This window comes from Tursiops truncatus, chromosome 4, assembly GCF_011762595.2.
Source record: "Tursiops truncatus isolate mTurTru1 chromosome 4, mTurTru1.mat.Y, whole genome shotgun sequence".
Taxonomy (NCBI): domain Eukaryota; kingdom Metazoa; phylum Chordata; class Mammalia; order Artiodactyla; family Delphinidae; genus Tursiops; species Tursiops truncatus.
The window spans coordinates 141,334,870-141,355,171 of NC_047037.1; the positions used below are offsets into that span (position 1 = coordinate 141,334,870).

The 20,302-nt window shown below is 51.6% G+C and overlaps 1 protein-coding gene across 3 annotated transcripts in view; it reads right to left on the reverse strand.

Moving 5' to 3' along the window:
* Positions 1-5,956, reverse strand: part of CBS (cystathionine beta-synthase) — a 30,445-nt gene extending 24,489 nt beyond the window's left edge. For 2 of the 3 annotated variants that reach the window (XM_033856162.2, XM_033856160.2), the window contains exons 1-2: positions 5,826-5,956; positions 1,972-2,179 (exon numbers count right to left, since the gene is read on the reverse strand). In XM_033856162.2, the coding sequence (XP_033712053.1) occupies positions 1,972-2,171 (200 nt within the window). In that variant the 5' untranslated portion in view covers positions 2,172-2,179; positions 5,826-5,956. Of the gene's footprint in view, positions 1-1,971; positions 2,180-5,583; positions 5,715-5,825 lie in introns of those variants that run through there. The other variant, XM_033856161.2, reaches the window with a different exon arrangement.
* Positions 5,957-20,302: the final 14,346 nt, after the last annotated feature.

Genomic DNA, 20,302 nt, shown 5'->3' on the forward strand with positions numbered 1-20,302 from the left:
CCCACACGGGCAGCAACACGGCCTGGCCAGAGCCCAGCTGCACCCTCCAAGGTGGCACGGACGCCCCGAGCCCCCCCAGAGGCAGGCTTGGCCAAGAGAGGTGCGGAAGTTGGCGTGAGGGGAGAGCCGGGGCGGGGGCAAAGGGCTCCTGACCCCAGACTTGGAGGGAGACCAGGCTGTAGGGGCGACCTCGGGGTTGACTTATTAACTAGTTAAAGCCAGGGCAGGAGGGGTAAACACCTGGGAAGCACTGGAGGGCGGCTGAGTCATCCACCCCCAGCAGAGGTTGTAGCGGCCTGAGAACGGGGAGGCCCAGCCCGCCCCTGCGGAGAACTCAGGGCTCCTGACTCAGCACCAGGCCGGGGGTGGGGGGGGTGGGGGGGTGCAGAAAGTCACCTGGGGAGCTTGCCTGAGGCGATTGGGCCGGGCCTGGGGAGGGAATTTAACACCTTATCTCAGCTGCTTTCCCTGCGACAGCCCAGCAGGCTTCTGGGAGCAGAGCCCTACAGCCCCCTGGAATAACCTGAAACCCCCTCGCCTGGCAGGGCGCCTGGCTCTGCTTCCCCTCCGCAGCCGCCCCCCCCCCCGCGCTGCTCCCATTCTGTTCCCCGTTCTAAGCCCACCCTACCTGGGAACCGTCTGGAACCCCTTCCCCAGATACCCACAGGGCTGGCACCTCCTGCCCATCCAGGTACCGGCTCTGAGGTCTCCCCAGGCCACCCGTCTCATCACCCCTGTGCTCTCACCACCGGGATCGCCTAGGCTGCCTCGTCCAGGGACCCGGGTCCAGCGTCCTGACAGCGGGTGAGCCCCAGAACCTCAGGCCCGGGCCCAGCTCCTCATAACCTGAACTGGGACAAGCAGTTTCAGGATGGGACAGCAACCCCGCCAGGGCGTTTTAGGAGGGTCAGGCCACCACGTGAAGTGCAGGTGTGATGCTAGGTTGCAGCCTGGATAGGATGGTGTCCCAGCCACCCCAGGCCCAGTGAGAAGCTCACGGAGCCATTTCACCCCCTGCTTTGTTCTGGAAGCAGGGGCTCATGCCCTATGGCCGGCGGCCAACTTGGCCTCCTGAGCTCCCAGAATCGAGGTATGTTTAACGCTGGGAGCTTCTGGGTTTGTAAATGTTACTTCGGTCCATTGGCCCCAGTGAGGAGAACACCCCTCCCCCTCCCCCTCCCCCTCCCCAGTTCTGAATCGAAAATCAATAATCATAAACGTTGGTACAGCAGTGTGTGAAGGATAAGAACCAAACATCCAAAAGGCATGTCCTTCCGACTCCTTTGTTGTATTTCTGGGAGAACACTAAGGAAATAAAGATAATCCTAAGAGTTAGTGAACTCAGTTCGAGTTTCATGATGGCTCAGGGATTTTTGCCTTTTTTGTTTTTTTTCCCACTGATTGATCTGATTGTGCACCTAGAACAGGGCACACATATAGTAGGTGCTGTGACTAAATGAACTGCATTTTCCACTGCAGTTATTCATAATGAGATCATTGCAGACACACGAATACCCAAGAGAGGGCTCAAAGTCGCAGTTTATTCATCCAACAGTCTCAGTCCAACCACAAAGACCCCACTACAGAAAAATATCTCACAGCCTGGAGGTGAGCAGAGAAGGGCAGGCATGATCCTAATTACAAGAGTGTGCAACCGGACGGATCTGGATCAGAAACCTCCCCCCTACCTGTCACTCAGAGCGTGGGACCTGGGCACATCCCTTTATTTATTGAGCATCTGCTCTTGGGAGGCACTGAACTAGGTGCTGCGCTACAGCACAAACGAGCCTTGGCCTCTCTGAGCCTTGGGGGACTCAGCTATAAAATACCTCCCACCCCAGCTCACCATCCATCCAGAGCGACTGCAAGGGACGGGGGTGGTGGGGTGGTGGTTCACACCCCAGGTCCCTGTGGCTACCTGGCTTCAGGTAGCAAACTCTTCCCCCATCTTATGATCATAAAGGGACTCACAGAGCAGTGTGGCGATGTGGAGAGCTGGTGGCAGGCCTGCCCAGCTGCCAGGAGCACCTGCTCGGGGCATCGGGACGGATCCACAGGACCTCCTTGTCTCCCGGAGGCTCCTTTTCCAGGCTTCCTTTCCCCAGGTGTGCCCCTGAGAGGTGGGGGCACCCTGCAGACCTCTCTTCTGCTTGGGGTGTCTCAGAAGGCATGGTGGGATCTGTCAAAGGCAAGGGGAAGAGATGCCATCAGTTCGGGCAGTTTCCAAACACCTGCAGAAGGGCCTGCTTCTCTGTTGCCTGTCCTGGGAATCCTGCGCGCCCGGCCCCCACTGGGCGTGGAGCTCCATTCACTCAAGTAGCTCGGCAGGAAAAGGCATAACTACGCAGGCACCAGCTGCTGTGGACAACAGCTGGACAGCTTCTCAAAGGGTTAAGCATACAACTACCGTGTGACCCGGCAATTCCACCCCTACGCATATAGCCAAAAAAAATGGAAACATACAGTATGTGCCCACCGCATTCATAACGGCACTATTCACAATAGCAAAAACCTGGAAACAAACCAAGTGTCTGTCAGCGGATGAATGTATAAACAGAATGTGGTTTCCCCACACAGTGGAAGAGTATTTGGCCATGAAAAACCAATGAAGTTTTAAAATCTTCTCAACATGTGAGCGCATGCACACACACACAGACACACACACACAGCAACTATGTAGAGGTGATGCGTGTTATTCATCTTGATAGCTTGATTGTGCTGTCTTTTTGTAATGTATACATAAATCAAAACATCACGTTGTACACCTTAAATATATATATGACTTCTATATATCAAAGAGAACTCAATAAAGTTGTTTGAGAAAGACTACATTTAGGGACTCCCCTGGTGGTCCAGGGGTTAAGACTCCGCGCTCCCAATGCAGGGGGCCCAGGTTCGATACCTGGTCAGGGAACTAGATCCCGCATTCCACAGTGAAGATCCCGCATGCTGCAACTAAGACCCGGAGCAGACAAATAAATAAATATATATATTTTAAAAGACTACATTTATATGATGGAAATAACAAGAGGAAGATGAAGATGTTAATAAATATATTTTTACCCTAAAAAAGAAGGAATGAAACATTCTGCGAAGTCAAATAAGCCAGAAGAATATTGCATGACTCTACCTATATGAGGTACCTAGAATAGGCAAATCAGAGAGACATGAAGTGGAATAGAGATTCCCAGGGGCAGGGGGAGGGGAGTCACTGTTTAATGGGTACAGAGTTATGATGAAAAAGTTTGGGGTACAGATAATAGTGCACAACATTGTGAATGTGTGCATTGCTACTGAATTCAGAAACTTATGAATAGTTAAACAGTATATTACATGTATTTTATCAATTAAAAATCTCATGGAACCTTAAAATAGATGACAAAAAAAAAAAAAGAAAGAAAGAAAGGAAAGGGAATGGGCACACTCAAAGAGGCTGCAGCCCTGCCCAGCTCCTTCTGGTGACGATGAGCAAACGCCCACCTCTCATCTTCAGAAACCAGGACTGAGCTCAGCCGCTCGGCTGCCGCCCTGTGATTTCCCACACTGAACAGAGGACCGGTCCACGGCCGGCGCGGAGCCATCACTCACCAGGCTGATGACTGAACACTCACCACGGCTCCAACTCCGTAAGGAGCAGTGAAAACGAAATGGAATGAGGTGTCTTGGATGGAATCCCAGAACAGAAAAGGGTATTAGGGGAAACTAAGGAAATCTGAATAAGTAGGGACTTTCGTTAACCATCATGTTCATTCATTGTAAAAATCGTAAGATGGTAATAATAGGGGGAACCGTGAGTGTGAGGGGGGAGGTACGTGAGAACTCTGCTCTCTCCTCAACTTTTCTGTAAACCTAAAGCTCCCCCCACCCCAAGTCTCTGGAGCCCTGTGGGTCTGGAAGGCCCGTGCGAGGAGCTCAAGGTAGGGGATGTGGCTCGGGGTGACCTCTGAGTGCAGCCCTCACCACTCCTCCAGCCCCCAGCCTTGCCCCTCTGCTCCCCAGGACATTTCGGCAGGCAGTTTGCTGTGAAAAGCTTCGGTGGCCCAGGCGGAACTGGGCTGAAGGTGCAAAGGGCCCCTCACTTGGAGGTGCACATGGAGGCTCGTGGACCCGCTGGATTTCTCCTCGGGAGCGGCCCCATCTAGGTACCGCCACCATCAGCAAGGGCAGAGGCCGCCCCAGCTGGTTCCCTGTCTCCCAGCGCAGGGCCAGGTGCAGACCAGCGCCCAGCAGGTCGCCCCAGATGCCCAGGCCGGAGCCTGCGCGCCGGGGAAGCGGAGACCCCCACTCTTGGCAATCACATCCGTTTCAAATCCACGAGGCCCGCGGCGCACGGCTTTCCGGGAGAAACCAGCCTCCCAGCCGATCTGCCCCCAAACGTGCCTAGAGCAGAGGTTCCTTCAAGTCTTTGGATCAGCAAGTACTTTTTCGGGCGTTCAGTTCCCCTCGTGAAACCACGGAGGGACGTCCCCGCGTCCTTCTTCCACCTTTCAAAAAGCCCCCGAGGTAAGCGGAACACTGCCTTCGCTCCGCGGTGCGCCCACGGGTAGGTGGTTCTTCCGTCGTGCAGAAGCGCCCCTGTCGTATACCTCTCTCCCCATCAGAGGCCGACAGGCCGGCAGCCCCCTGGCCAGAACACCCCGCAGACCTGCCACGCAGACGCAGGCAGCCCTGCGCCTCCTATGTGGCGACTTGCCTCGCCTGTAGCGACCTCCCGAAAGGTAAGGGGCTGCTGGAACTCAAATCGAGACCGACAGAGCCTCCGTGGAACCCACAGGCACTCGGCGGGACCCTCGCTGGGCGACCCGGGTTCGAACCCGCGGATTCAGTCCAGTGCAGCCCGTCTCAGCTCCCAGCGGGCACAGCTCCCCGCGGGCACAGCGCCCTGCGCGCCGACGCACGTGCGTGCTGGGAAGGCGGGCTCCCCTGGCGCGGTCCTGTTGGCTCCTGCCGCACTCCAAACCCCAAGACCCTCCTGGGGTCACGCCCCCCGCGCCCCCCAGCGCCCTGCACGCGCGCACCAGTCGGCCAAAGGGGGCCAGTTAGGGCCAAGGGTGCGGAAGGTAGTAAACTCCCGTTTCAAAGGGAGACTTTTCAGGCGGGTAATTGAGACGCTACAGAGGATCTGGAGACCGCCCGGTCACCTGGCCTTTGGGGATACCGTTTGGGATAAACACCCCCAGGTAACTCTTGGGAGGCTAAGTTTTGCGCTCCCGCTCCTTCCCCACTACCACTCCCCATTCTCCAGCTCAGCCATCCGCCTAGCCTAGGGCTCGAAGTGGGGGTCTCAGGGTCTCACCCTCCCCCATCCCCTTAGTACGTGCTGGAGGCAGGGCCCTGTTTGCCCTGCGCTCCCTCCCACCGCGGGCAGCCACCTCCCGCGCAGCCTACGCAACTACATCAATATTTTACACCCCGCCCCCCCCCCGCCCACTCCACAGAACTGGCAGAAAAGAGCAATTTTCGAGACAACCATTTCCCATCCAAAATGCAGCGAAAAATCAATGATGCCACCATTAGAGCGCATCTTCCGAAAGTCTCAGCTCGACGCCCCCCGGCTCGCGCCCCCTGCCGTCCCCTCCGCACCCGCAGGAGTTGGAGTGAAGGCCCTGGGCCACGTGGGCGCGGAACCCCCAGCTTCAAGACAGTGTGGACTCTCGATAAGGGGAGGGTCCTGGACGCGGGGATCGCGTGGCCAGCTCCGCGGCTGGCAGATGTAGATGATGCAACACCGGCCCAGCGGTTGCCGAGGCGAGGACCCCGTCCCAGACCCCGGCCAGATCCCTCCGCCTAGGGGTGGAGCGAGTCACGGTCCGGCAAGTGCTCACCTGGACCGAGACCGGGAAAAAGCGGCGGGCTGGGCGCGTCCGGGAGCGGCGAGCGGTGACCCGGAAAGCGCGACCCCGGGGCTGGGTGGCACCCCGGGGACCGGGCGGCCAGAGTGGAAGGAAGGCGATTGGCCGAGAGGAAGGGGCGGGGGCCGGCTTCCGGCCAATCCCGAGTTGCGGATCGCGCGGCCACCACCTCTCTCGTACCCGCCTCTCGCCACGCCCACCCGCCACGCCCCCTCCCCTCCCCCACTGCCGCACCTTGGGTCAAGACCCCACCCCCATTACCTACTCTCTTTTGACGCAGCCGTGGGCCGTTGGCCTCTGTCCGCTCTTCTCCCCTCACTCCCGGGACCCCAGCACGCTCCGCCTACCCCTACCCTCTCCCCACCTCCCGCCCCGGGACCCCAACCCGAACCCCGCATCCAGGGGTGTGCGAACACTGTACCCAATGTCCCGATTCTGTTTTACTTGGGTAAATCCTTGCTCTGCGGGAGTGTAATAAATAAATATTGATTGATGAGTTAAAAACGTGCGGTCTGGAGAGAAGAAGGACTTGGAAGGCCCTGAGGATGAGCCTCAGCACGCATCCCAACTGCTAGGTCCCCTCACGCTGGCCCGGTCCCGCGACCACCGGACACGGTTCTGTCTGGTCGCGGGACCCCAGGGGGCTGAAAGCTGCGGGCGGACCCAGCGCGCAGACAGTAGGCGCTCTGCACCTGGGCTTCGGATCCACCACGGCGGGTTTGTCCTGACTTATTTCCTGCCCCTCACGGTCCAAGGGCCCAGCATACACAGTGCTTCGCCGGCCGAGCCCCTCTGTCTGCCCAGCCCGGGAGGAAAGCTGAGCGCACGTGGACATGGCCAGAAGCCACAAAGCCGCTGGGAGCCGGGCTGCCGGCAGGCTCTCACGGGCGCCTAAGGCGCCAAAGGCTGACGGCCAGGATGGCCCTGGTCGCTGGGAAGGCGACCGCTAATAACAATATTCCAGACTGGGTGCTCTCGACTTTTAAAGAGCCTGCCTGCCTCTTGAGGTTCCGAGCTGAATGGAGAATCCCTGACCCTTGAGTTTCTCCTGCACCGTAGTGACTAAGTGAAAGGTGGAGCCGCCAGGCTTGGGCAGACACACAGGATGGAGCTACTTGGCCCAGCACCCAACTGTTTAGTGCGCTGGCCACGTGCCCGCATTGCTCCCAGCGCTGCATGGGAAACAGAGCAGGCTGAGACAAATGGCCTCTGTGCCTGTGGGGTTGCTGTTCTAGGGGAGGGGGCTCAACAGACCTCACTTCATAAAAAAACTTCCACTAATGACACTGATAATAAAGAATGATACAGCGGGGAATGGAGAAAGACAGGAGCGGCAGAGTCCCAGATCAGGTGGTCAGAAGTCTCTGTGGACAGGTGACCCTAGAGCAGAGAGCTTAGGCACCACATCTTGTCCTGGAGAAGGATGTCCCCGGCTGAAGTTAGCCAGTGCAAAGGCCTGGGGCAGGAAGAAAGCAGGGTGTCCGGGGAAGCAGGGAAGGTCACTGTGGCCAGAGCAGAAGCAGGTGCGGTCAGAGGTGGGAGGGGAGGCGGAGTCCAGGCCACGATCTGGACTTTAGCCTCAAAGACCTGGGGCGCTTGGGAGGGTTTCCAGTGGGGAGTTTTAAATTACGCTCCGAATTATGTTATCTTGGCATAATTTCAGACTGCCACAAAAGTGGCGGGAATAGTATAAGAATTCCCAGATACTCAAAGATTCCCAGATGTTAAACTTTTACTAACCCCTGAATCTTTGAGTGTGATCTTACTTGGAAATAGGGTCTTTGAGGATATAATCAACTTAAGATGAGGTCATAGTGAATAAAGAGGGGAGCTCTAAATCCAGTACGACTGGTGTCCTTACAAGAGGGAAATTTGGACACAGACCCACAGAGGGGAGATGGCCATGTGAAGACAGAGGCAGAGACTGAAGTCATCCAGGCACAAGACAAGAACACGCAAGCAACAGGAGCTGGAGAGGCAGGAATGACCCCCGCCAGAGCCTCAGAGGGAGCACGGCCCTGCGGCGCCGTGATTTTGGACTTCTGGCCTCCAGAGCTGTGAGAGACAATGAACTTGTGTTGTTTTAAAGGGCAAGCATAAAAATTTAAAAAAAATTTTTAACGTAATTTTAGAATGTCAGAAAAGTGGTATAGTATATAGTATATATATATACTATATATATATATATATATATATATATATATACACACACACACTATAGTATAGTACATACTATAGTGGTATAGTATATAGTAAAATACTATAAAGAATTTCCAGGTGCCCTTCATCCAGATTTTCCAAATGTTAAATTTTTATTATGTTTGCTTTACACTTCTCTCTCTGTGTCTCCCTCTCTTAGATTCTTACATATAAAGTGTGTATCTAAGTCTTTGTCATCAATTTATCTACCATCCATCTATCTGTTTTTTCTGAATGGTTGAGAGTAAGTTGGAGATACAATGTCCCTTTACCCCCAACTACTTCAGTGTGTATTTCCCAGAAACAAAGAATTGTTTCCTATAATCATATTTCAACTGTCAAAATCAAGAAGTTAAGCTAAAACTGCTTTGAAAAAATTAAAGACTTTAAAAAACAAAAAGTTAACGTTGATACAAAACTATGATCTAACCAACAGACCTTCCTCAGTTGGCCAATCATTCCCACAGTGTCCTGCATAGCCAGTCCCTGACCACATGCCACATTCAGTGGCTCAGTCTCTTTAGCTATTCTTTGTATTAAGACAGTGACATTTTTTCTTCCTTCCTTCCTCCCTCCCTTTTTTATTTTGGCTGTGCTGTGTGGCTTGTGGGATCTTAGTTCCCTGACCAGGGATTGAACAGTGAAAGCGTGGAGTCCTAACTACTGGACGGCCAGGGAATCCCCAGGACACTGACATTTTTGAAGTGTACAAGCCAGGGATTTTGTAGAATGTCCTTGGTTTGGTCTGATTCCACCCAGGGGATGCACTCTGGATGGAGACCACAGCAGTGGTGCTAAGTCAGCGTCTGAACTATTGTTTCCTTACTGATTTTCCTGTGTTCCTGCATTCCCTCACTTCCCCAAAGATCATTAATTACTGAGACCAGTTTAAGAGCAAGCACTGTGGCCAAGCTTAGATCACAAAGTGGCTTAGGGGACTTCTTGGGTGGCACAGTGGTTGAGAATCTGCCTGCTAATGCAGGAGACACGGGTTCGATTCCTGGTCCGGGAAGGTTGCACGTGCCATGGAGCAACTAAGCCTGTGCGTCACAACTACTGAGCCTGCACTCTAGAGCCTGCGAGCCACAACTACTGAGCCTGTACGCCACAACTACTGAAGTCCGTGTGCCCTACAGCCTGCGCGCTGCAACTACCGAGCCCGTGTGCCGCAACTACTGAAGCCTGAGCACCTAGAGCCTGCACTCAGCAACAAGAGAAGCCACCACAATGAGAAGCCTGCTCACCGCAATGAAGAGTAGCCCCCGCTCGCCACAACTAGAGAAAGCCCATGCACAGCAATGAAGACCCAATGCAGCCAAAAAATAAATAAATAAAATACAATTTTAAAACAAAAGCAAAAACAAACAAACAGAAAAAAACAAAGTGGCTTAGGCCAAAAATGGCTTCTCTTGTGTTGAGAAGGCCATGCCTGGTTCTCTTTCTCCAGGGACCCCCTACCCTATCTGCTTGCACAATGTGTCCTTGTTATGGGCTGAACTGTGACCTCCCCAAGTTCATATGTCAAGTGCCGCCCCCCAACACACACCTAAGAATGTAACTATATTTGTGCATAAAGTCTTTGAAGAGGTGATTAAGTGAAAAAGAGGCCTTTAGGGTAACTAAGACTCCTTGACCAAACCTTGGTCAGGCTCCTCTGAGCCCTCTTCTCCACTAGCATCCCCCCAACACCTTGTCTTGGGCCTGCCTAGGCCACTTTTAGCAGGAATCCTGCTAAGTCAGTTTAGAGAGACTGCCCCACCCCATATCTGATCACCCTTGACATTCGATCAAGGTCCCCCCTCTTTTGATGTAGAAGTCCCTGGCCTGCCTTTAGCAAGAACTCTACAAGGTCTGTCTATCAAGAATCTCCCCGCCTTAGGGCTTCCCTGGTGGCGCAGTGGTTAAGAATCCGCCTGCCAGTGCAGGGGACACAGGTTCGATCCCTGGTCCTGGAAGATCCCACATGCCGTGAAGCAACTAAGCCCGTGTGCCACAACTACTGAGCCTGCGTGCTGCAACTACTGAAGCCGTGTGCCTAGAGCCCATGCTCCGCAACAAGAGAAGCCACCGCAATGAGAAGCCCGCACATGCAACGAAGAGTAGCCCCCGCTAGCTACAACTAGAGAAAGCCCGTGTGCAGCAACGAAGACCCAACGCAGCCAAAAATAAATTAAGAAAAAAAAAAAAAAAAAAGGAATCTCCTTGCCTTGATGTCTCCTAGTAGTCTTCCATCCACTGAGCCCTCACTCCGCTCCTTGGCAGCAAATCCCCCGGCTTCCTCCTTGTACTTGGAGTTGAGCCCCATCTCTCTCTCCTATTGCAACAGTCTCAAATAACGTCTTCTTTACCCTTTTTACAAGTGTCAGAATAATTTTCTTTAACAAGAGTAGGGGCTCGGCTTAAACAACAAACATTTATTTCTCATAGTTCTGGAGACTAGAAGCGCAAGATCAGCCTGGTGAGGCCTCTCTTCCTGGCTTGTAGACGTTGGGGGAAGGAGCAGGGGACAAGCTCACTTGTGTCTCTTCTTATAAGGGCACTAACCCCATCACGAGGGCTCCACCTTCATGACCTCATCACCTCCCAAAGGCCCCACCTCCAAATACTGTCACTTTGGGGTTTTTCTGGTTGGGGGACGGGGGCACAAATATTCAGTCCATAGCAGGCTGGAACCCAATCTGACTGGTGTCCTTATAAGACGAGGAAGAGACACCAGGGGTGCACTCACAGAGGGGAGACCACATGAGGACACGGGGAGAAAGCGGTCATCTGCAAACCAAGGAGAGAGAAACCAATCCTGCAACCACCTGATCTTGGACTTCCAGAACTGTGAAAAAATAAACGTCTGTTGTGGAGGAGTTTGCTGTCCCTGCACCCAAGGGCCCTAGGGGCCAGCAAAAGGGCTTGCAGCTCAGGAAGAGGCAGGACATTGAGGCAGATGAGGGACGTGTGAACTCTCCTGCGGAGGTGAGTCTGGGTGGCAGATGGCTGGCTGGCCCCTCCAGTTACAGGGCAGCAGGAGGAAATGGTTCTCATCCACAGGGTGACAGAGCAAACGCAGGAGAAGAGCTAATGGTAGAAGCATTACACAACAATGTAAATCAACTATACGCCAATAAAACTGGAGTCTCTTTCCACCCCCAGTTCCAGGTCTCAGAGACAATTTATTTGGCCATTTTCATTTCATTTTATTTTATTTATTTATTTATTTTTGCCTGCGTTGGGTCTTCGTTGCTGCGTGTGGGCTTTCTCCAGTTGTGGCGAGCGGGGCCTACTCTTCGTTGCAGCGCGCAGGCTTCTCATTGCGGTGGCTTCTCTTGCGGAGCACGGGCTCTAGGTGCGTGGGCTTCAGCAGTTGTGGCACACGGGCTCAGCTGTTGTAGCTCGCGGGCTCTAGAGCACAGGCGCACAGGCTTAGTTGCTCCATGGCGTGTGGGATCTTCCTGGACCAGGGCACAAACCCAAGTCCCCTGCATTGGTAGGCGGATTCTTAACCACTGCGCCACCAGGGAAGCCCTGGCCATTTTTAAAATGGTATTCATCGCCATAATGTAGACAATATCCAGTATTTCTTTTTCTTGATTTATGAACTTTAGGCCATATCTATTTTAACAATAAAAATAAATGCTTGGGGCTTCCCTGGTGGCGCAGTGGTTGAGAGTCCGCCTGCCGATGCAGGGGACACGGGTTTGTGCCCCGGTCCGGGAGGATCCCACATGACGCGGAGCGGCTGGGCCCGTGAGCCATGGCCGCTGAGCCTGCGCGTCCGGAGCCTGCGTGTCCAGAGCCTGTGCTCCGCAACGGGAGAGGCCACAGCACTGAGAGGCCCGCGTACCGCAAAAAAATAAAAAAAAATAAAAAAAAAAAATGCTTGGGCTTCCCTGGTGGCGCAGGGATTATCTCTTTGTTTAAGATAATTCTTTCCCCATTGACTGGTCTTGACACTTGTCAAAAGCAATTGACCATAGATGTTAGGGTTTACTTATGGACCCTCAATTCTAAATATTTTGTTGATCTATACATCAATCCTTATGCCAGTACCACACCATTTTCATTACTGTAACTTTGTACTAACTTTTGAAATCAGGAAGTGCAAGTCTTCCAACTTCATTCTTCTTTTTCAAGATTGCCTTGGCTATTTGGATTTCCTTGCAGTTCCATAAAATTTTAGGACCAGCTTTTCCATTTGCACAAAGAGGCTGTTAGGATTGTGAGAGGGACTGAACTGAATCTGGAGATTGTTTTGGGGGAGTACTGCCATCTTAACAACATTAAACCTTCCAATCTGTGAACAAAGGATAACTTTCCACTTATTTAGTTTTTCTTTCATTTCTTTGCAATTTTTTTGTCATTTTCAGTGTACAAATCTGGCACTTCCTTGATTAAATTTGTTCCTAAGTATTTGATTCTTTTTGACTTGGGGAATAAACTTTCTAGCCCATGAATGAACATGGGAGGTCTATTTATTTATTTATTTAGCGCTACTCTAGTTTTCCCAACAATGTTTTGTCAATTTCAGAGTCTGTTTTGTACTTAGTAACTGCTTTTTGAAAAATTTTATTTATTTATATTTATTTAAAAATAATTTTATTGGAGTATAGTTGATTTACATTGTTGTGTTTCAGATGTACAGCAAAGTGAATCATATGTCCACTCTTTTTTAGATCTTTTCCATATAGGCCTGTACTCAGTAACTTCTTATACCACCTGTCAAGTTCTCACCTTGTACAACAAGCCTATTAGGGTTCCTGGTTATTCCTCTGCTTGTCCTTCTCCGTACCACCATGTCCTACCTTCAGCTACGAATAGTGTTACCACTAATAACAACAACTAGCCCTGCTTGGGCACTTACTATGTACGTGCCACTCACTGTTCGAGGAACTTTACCTAACTTTAACTAATGGAATCTTCATAACTACCCTAGGAGGAGAGGTTGGGTGACTTGCCCAAGGTCTGCAGCTAAAGGGGAGCAGAACCAGGATTCGACCCAGGCAGTCGGACGCCTGCATCTCTGCTTTTCTTGCCCGTCTTGCAATGGCAATCAACCCAACCCTGGGACATGTCAGGTTGGCCCACATGAAACTGCTGATGTCTGACCATTTTTAACCTACAAAAAAAATGGCAATTTCATTTGATTCAACTTGTTAAAAAAGAAATAAAAAGACCTGGGATTTGAAGCAGGTGCCTGAATGTTTGTTCACCAGATGCAGGTGGGGATTGTCTGAGTTTAAGGCTCTGCTGTGTAAGGTTTGAACACGCACGCCAAGGAAGCTCCAGCTGGGAGTGAGCCAAGTTCACCTGGATGAACCTGGCATCTTCTGAGCAAAAGGCCACAGTCTGTCCTGAGATGGGGGCCCCGTTTCGGAGGTGAGAGCTCCTGAGCTCACTCTAACAGTAAGTCCCAAGCAGGGGGGGGGGCATGGTAGGTCCCCCCGAGACCCATACGGTGCCATCCACGTGAGTCATCCGGCCACCAGGAACCCGCCGCCAGGGACAGGTGCAGCTCTTACATCACGGGCAGGGAGCTCTCCTGACGGGCCACGTGGACTTGCCGGGCTGTGTTTTCAGGCCCGTCCTGCTTCCTGGAACAGGTGCAAGGGAAGGCAGCCACCTGGTGGCCTCAGGACTGTTTGGTTGAGAAGCTTCCATTACATGAGATGCCATAGGAGGAAGAGACCTTGAGCTTCAATGTCTTTGAACTTTATGGGGGAAGGTGATTGCGGCTTTGGACTACCCTCTCTTAGGGATTTGATGTGGGAGGAGGGTTACACTTTCTCAATTCCCGAAGTTTCAGATTGCTGGCTTTGTTCTCATTCGGTCTCCCGCACAGGTGCTGGGAAGCCTCTCTGGACAGTGGGACCGAGGCTCAGGGGAGACAGATGCTTCGGGAGTGAAGTTTCAGCCTTGACCTCAGGGCGGCCCTTGAGTTGATTACTGCACGGTTCTCACCTGTTCCAAACTTTCTTGGGATGAAGCCAACCGCCCATCCGTGGAACAGGAGGGGTAGGGGTACTGGGGACATGGCCTGTGCCTGACGGAGGGCAGCCTTGAGGGGTGAGTCCTCCCCAGCCCACTCTGGACCCCACCTGCCTCCTCCCAGGGAGCTGGGAGAGAGCTCTGAGGAATCCTGGGGTGGGAAGTGACGCCCCTTTAGCTCAGTACTGTGTTTCCACAAGGAACCAGCACCCATCACAGTGCTGCCTCCTCCCCTCCCCTCCCATGCCCCCTCCTTCCCAGGAGAGGAGAGTGGTGGTCTGCTCGGCGGAGGCCCTTGACTTGTCCGTTCTCTCCCGACTGCAAGACACTGATCCGTTTAAAAGGTGCGAACCCTGGGGACCAACTCTCCTGTCCCCTCCCCAGGTTGGCATTGGCAGTATCCTGGAGACTGTGCCTGTCCTGCGGACACAGGCTGTCCCTCAGGTGGGCTGTCCCAAGGTCAAACCATGGATGGAGGTGGTAGTACGAGTTCTACGGGCCTTAAAACCCACATTCATGTTCTCCAATCAGCTTTATCAGTAATGAAATTGATAAAGAAAAAAAAAATCTGCTGAGGTTAAAGCCCGTGGAGGCGACCTGGAACCTTCTCTCTGACCACATCTGACCGCCAGCAGGTCCTATGGGCTCTCCTTCATTCTGACTATACGTGAGGCACAAGGAGGTACCCGGGACTGGAGAAGCTGGAAACGGACCCATCTACACGTGTGGTCACCTGATTCAACAGAGGCCCCCTCAGCTCTGCAGGGAAGGCTGTGGCTCTTTCCACAATAAAAGTTGCTGGAACGATGGGCTAACCCTGTAGAATGACAAGCGCCCCTACACCATACACACAAAACGATCAGAGAGCAATCCTGCGTGTACCCAAGTGTGCACGCTAAGACGATAGGCTTATGGCGAGGCAGAGTATCAGCAGGAACTCGGCAGCAAAAGTGTGTTAAACAGGACCCAGAAAGCACCGTCCACAGAAGACATATTGCTGAACTGGACTAGTTACATGGGAAGACATGCGTTCATCCCACCACTGAGAGGGAAAAGGAAGCCCTAGACCGGGATAGATATTCGCAACCTTCAACAAAGGACTCAGACTGTGTAAAGAACTCCTAGAAATACACAGGAAAAAGACAAACGACTTGATTTTAAAATGGGCAGAGACTTGAGCAGGGCCTTCACAGGGACACGCAAATGGCCAATGGCACGAAAAGGCACCAACCTCATCCGTCCATTGTGGACGTGCCAGGTGAAGCCAGGGACCTGCCAACCTGCCACTGCAGCCACTGGAAGAGCTAGAAGGCAAAGGGGACAGAGACCGTCTGTCCCAGACTCAACGGCCCCCAACACCTGCCACAGTCCAAGCTGCCCTCCCCGCCTGCCTGGACCACAGCAGTAGCTTCCACTCTGGTCCCCTTCCAGCACCCTGCGGTGAGACACTACTTCAGAAACACGAATCAGAATGCATCATCCTCGTGCTCAAATCCTTCCCACCACTCAGAACGAGCTCCAGGTCCTTCCCAAACTCACGAGGCCCTGTACAATGTCGCCCTGACGCTCTTTCCCGTGTGCTGTGCCTTGAATGCACTTTGGAGGACGCTGCTGTCCACCCAGCATCCCAGGACCCCTCCCTCTGGCGCCCCTCCCACTGCAGTGCTGAGTGGCCTTGTGACTTGCTTTGACCCACGAAGTGTGGAAGGAAGTTCACGTGTCTCTCTGATCAGAGTTGAAGAACCGGCAAGGGGTTTTCCTCCCTTTCTGCACCCGCGGGCTGGCCACGTTCCATCCAGGTGGGGCTGCCCCACCAGCCGCCCCAGGGAAGATGACGGTGCTGGGAGTCAGAGCAGCTGGCCCTCGGCCGACACGTGGGGTGACGGGGGATGAGGGCCCCGTGCTTCCACAGCACAGCCTAATGCCGGTCTTTCCTGATCCAGGCACGTCCAAGCTCACTCCTTCCTCAGGGGACGCGTCCCCACCGGCCCCCCCTCCTCTTCCTCCTTCTGTTCCTCCAGCTGGCCAGCTGTGCCAGTAACAGGTATTAACTACTCGATTCATATGCCTCGAGCTGCAATTTCAAGTCAGCGGCGTCCAAAAACATACTGAACGTTGCAGACAAGCTGAGTCAAAGCAAGGCAAGGCGATACGCAATGATTCCATTTATATAAAATTCAAAAACAGGCAAAACCGTAATGTTTGGTGAAGCCTATGTAGATTTTTTAATTATTATTGGAGTACAGTTGCTTTACAATATTGTGTTAGTTTCTAATGTACAGTAAATGGAATCAGCTCTACGCATATATATATCCCCTCTTTTTTGGATTTCCTTCTCATTTAGGTCACCACAGAGCATTGGGTAGAGTTCCCTGTGCTCTACAGTAGGTTCTCATTAGTTATCTATTTTATACATAGAATCAATATTGTATATGTGTCCATCCCAATCTCCCAAATCCTTCCACCCCCCTAGATTTTTAGTTTTGTTTTTATTGAAGTATAGTTGATTTGCAATGTTTATTCTTTTTCAGATTCTTTTCCATCATAGGTTATTATATCGAATACAGTTCCCTGTGCTATACAGTAAGTCTTTGTTGGTTATCTATTTTATTTTTTTGATTTTAAAAAATTAATTAATTTTATTTTTGGCTGCGTTGGGTCTTCATTGATGCATGCAGGCTTTCTCTAGTTGCAGCGAGCGGGGGCTACTCTTCATTGTGGTGTGTGGGCTTCTCATTGCAGTGGCTTATCTTGTTTCGGAGCGTGGGCTCTAGGTACGCAGGCTTCAGTAGTTGTGGCACGAGGGCTCAGCAGCTGTGGCTCGCGGGCTCTAGGGCGCAGGCTCAGCAGTTGTGGCGCACAGACTTCGCTGCTCTGTGGCATGTGGGATCTTCCTGGACCAGGGCTCGAACCCGTGTCCCCTGCACTGGCAGGAGGATTCTTCCCCACTGCGCCACCAGGAAGTCTGACTGATTATCTATTTTATATATTTTGTATCTGTTAATCTCAAACTCCCAATGTATCCACCCCCCACCCTTTTCCTCTTTGGTAACCACAGTTTGTTTTCTATGTCTGTGAGTCTGTTTTGTAAATAAGTTCATTTGTATTGGTTTCTTAGATCCCACATATAAGTGATATCCTGTGATATTTGTCTTTCTCTGTCTTACTTCACTTTGTATGATAATCTCTAGGTCCATCTATGTACAGTGTTTAAGATAATAAAACCAAATCGAAACAAGACGATGGCCACACGTTGAGATGGTCGATGGCCACACGTGTTGAGATGGTCGATGGCCACACGTGTTGAGATGGTCGATGGCCACACGTGTTGAGATGGTCGATGGCCACACGTGTTGAGATGGTCGATGGCCACACGTGTTGAGATGGTCGATGGCCACACGTGTTGAGATGGTCGTTTTCTCGAGGAGGGAGGTGCTTTGTGGCTGGGAGGCTGGTCTGGGCGTCGGCCGGTGCAGCTACTCCTTGACTGGGCAGGACCTACTGGGGGCTCACCTCGTAACAGTTCTCTAAGTACTGTGCGGTGGGCATCTCGCAGCTCATTAAAAAGATGACAATTATGGAGCCGGCTAAGAGACACGACACAGATGTGATTGGGACTCTCCTAGGAAAACTTAAATAGAACAAATTAAATATTTGTTTTCATTCATCCTTAACTCCTAGAATAAATCCCACTTAACTGTGGCATATTTAATATGCTGCTAGATTCTGTTTGCCCGTATTTAGGACTTTTGCATCCATATTCAGAACTGAGTTTTGTGTGTGTGTGTCCCATTTCTTAGAGATTTTATCAGTACCGTACTCATTTCATATGAAGAATTTGGAAGCTATACGCAGTAACAATTTGGGTCAATTAGATGCCAGGTGCTGGGTGTCCTGGGGGAAGGTGTCCTTGCTCTGGAACGTGAAGCCTGGAGAAGCTGAGGCGATGCAAACCCCTACGGGGTGGGGCAGGCAGAGAACTAGAGCTGGAGCACTGCGGGGACTTGCACAGGGCTCCTCACGGCTACAGACCCCAGTTGGATTCTCTGCTTATCCTGAAAAAGCCCATCTTTGCTGGAGAAATAACTGGCAGTCTATGTGTTTTGGGTCAACACAGCCAATACATCCTTTATTTTTGTTGATGGAACTAGCTCACCGTATCTGCTGTTACTTGCACTGGGACAACCTGCTCAATTTACCTGATTTCTAGAGCTGTCCCCTCCTATCTCTCAAAAGGTTATGCAGATCAACTGGAATAAAAAGCCTGACCCAACAAGGTGCCTTCTCTTCCTGCTTTGTTCCATGCTGCCTGTGTCTGGATTGACAGGGACAGGAATTAGGCCTCCAGGGCTAGTTCCTGTTGCCACTTCCAAAGCCCTCTGAGAACCTAATCCCCGCGCCCCTAGACAGACCTCAGCCCTCTTCCCAAGTTGCTCGGCTGGACCCAAGAGTTCTCGGAGCACCTGGTCTTCTGAAGCGCCTCTTCCAGTTGAGCATCCTTTTCTCAAGTGTAGAGCTTTGCCTATTCTTGCCCTGAAATGCCAGCCGAAAATGCCAAGTGCCAACAAGGCATTTATTCCACCTTGCTCACTTTTGGCTGGTGCACAAGCGTGTGTGCAAACACACACACACACACGTCACAGCACCCTGATGGACGTGCTGCTACACCCCAACCCTAGGAGATACGAAAGGAAAGGCAAGGCACCATGGCTGATGGAGCCAAGCTTATTCCGGGCTGTGCTTTCCTGAGGTGGCAGCATGGAAAAGTCCTTACGTTTCAGGGATGCAAACATGTTACGTACACAAGGTTTAAGTACCTGGGGCTTCACCACAATTTCTCTACTTTTGAATATGTTTAAAAAACTGAAATGCTCCTTCAGCAAATGATGGGTGAAATTTGATGAGAGCAATTAAAAAAGTCCCACTTAGCACACTAGAAGTTGAGAATCTTATATTGACCACAATCCTATGTTGTTTCTTTGGAAAATTCTAAATGGTCTGAGAACCCCCAAGACTGGGAACCACTGGACTACACAAAGCCAACCTCGCTAGGGCCAGCCACGCTGAGTCCCGTGTGACACTCTGACTGCCAAGACCCCAGCCTGACTTTCCATTACAAAGGCTCTAGAAGTACATTTATAATACCAGTGTTTTGAATAGAATTTTTTTTTTTTTTTTTTTTTTTTTTGCTGTACGTGGGCCTCTCACTGTTGTGGCCTCTCCCGTTGCGGAGCACAGGCTCCGTACGCGCAGGCTCAGAGGCCATGGCTCACGGGCCCAGCCGCTCCGTGGCATGTGGGATCCTCCCGGACCGGGGCACGAACCCGTGTCCCCTGCATCGGCAGGTGGACTCTCAACCACTGCGCCACCAGGGAAGCCCCTGAATAGACTTTTAAAAAAGAAAAATCATTTGCTGCTTCATCTCCTTTTGGTAAATAAGGACTCCTGAACTGAGAAGGGAAAAAGTGATACTGCAGTGACCACACCAGCAACCCTTTCTCCAATACTATCTTGTTCAAAGGAAGTGAATTTTCTCCAATCGATAGTGGTGGTGACCTCAAACACCAATGTTTGAAATATTTAAAATGATTTTCAACTATTATATATATACACATGCATAGGGTAAGCTTGCTATACGTGTGTCAAAACAGCAAGCAAAAAAACAAAGGCTGTAAAAGTTAATTGAAGTAATTCAACACAACTGTTGAATTAAATGTGTTGATACCGTATTTGAGTTTGTTTCAGCAGCTGTTCTCTATTTGGTTTCAGTCTTACTATACATCGTGTAATATTCAGGACAAGAAACTTTTCCAGTAATATTTGGGCCCGTCCTCATTACAAATCAATTATTTCAAGTGGCTTTTTAAAAAAAAATAAATTTATTTATTTATTTACTTATTTTTGGCTGCGTTGGGTCTTTGTTGCTGCGCGCAGGCTTTCTCTAGTTGTGGCGAGTGGGGGCTACTCTTTGTTGTGGTGCGCGGGCTTCTCGTTGTGGTGGCTTCTCTTGTTGCGGAGCACAGGCTCTAGGCACGCGGGCTCAGTAGTTGTGGCTCGTGGGCTCTAGAGCGCAGGCTCTAGATGTAGTTGTGGTGCAAGGGCTTAGCTGCGCTGCAGCATGTGGGATCTTCCCGGACCACGGCTCGAACCCATGTCCCCTGCACTGGAAGGCGGAGTCTGAACCGCTGCACCGCCAGGGAAGCTCCCCACCATTTTTATAAAATAAAAATCCCCTTGGACCTGGCTGCTACCAACCTTTACTTGGGCTTATCTAC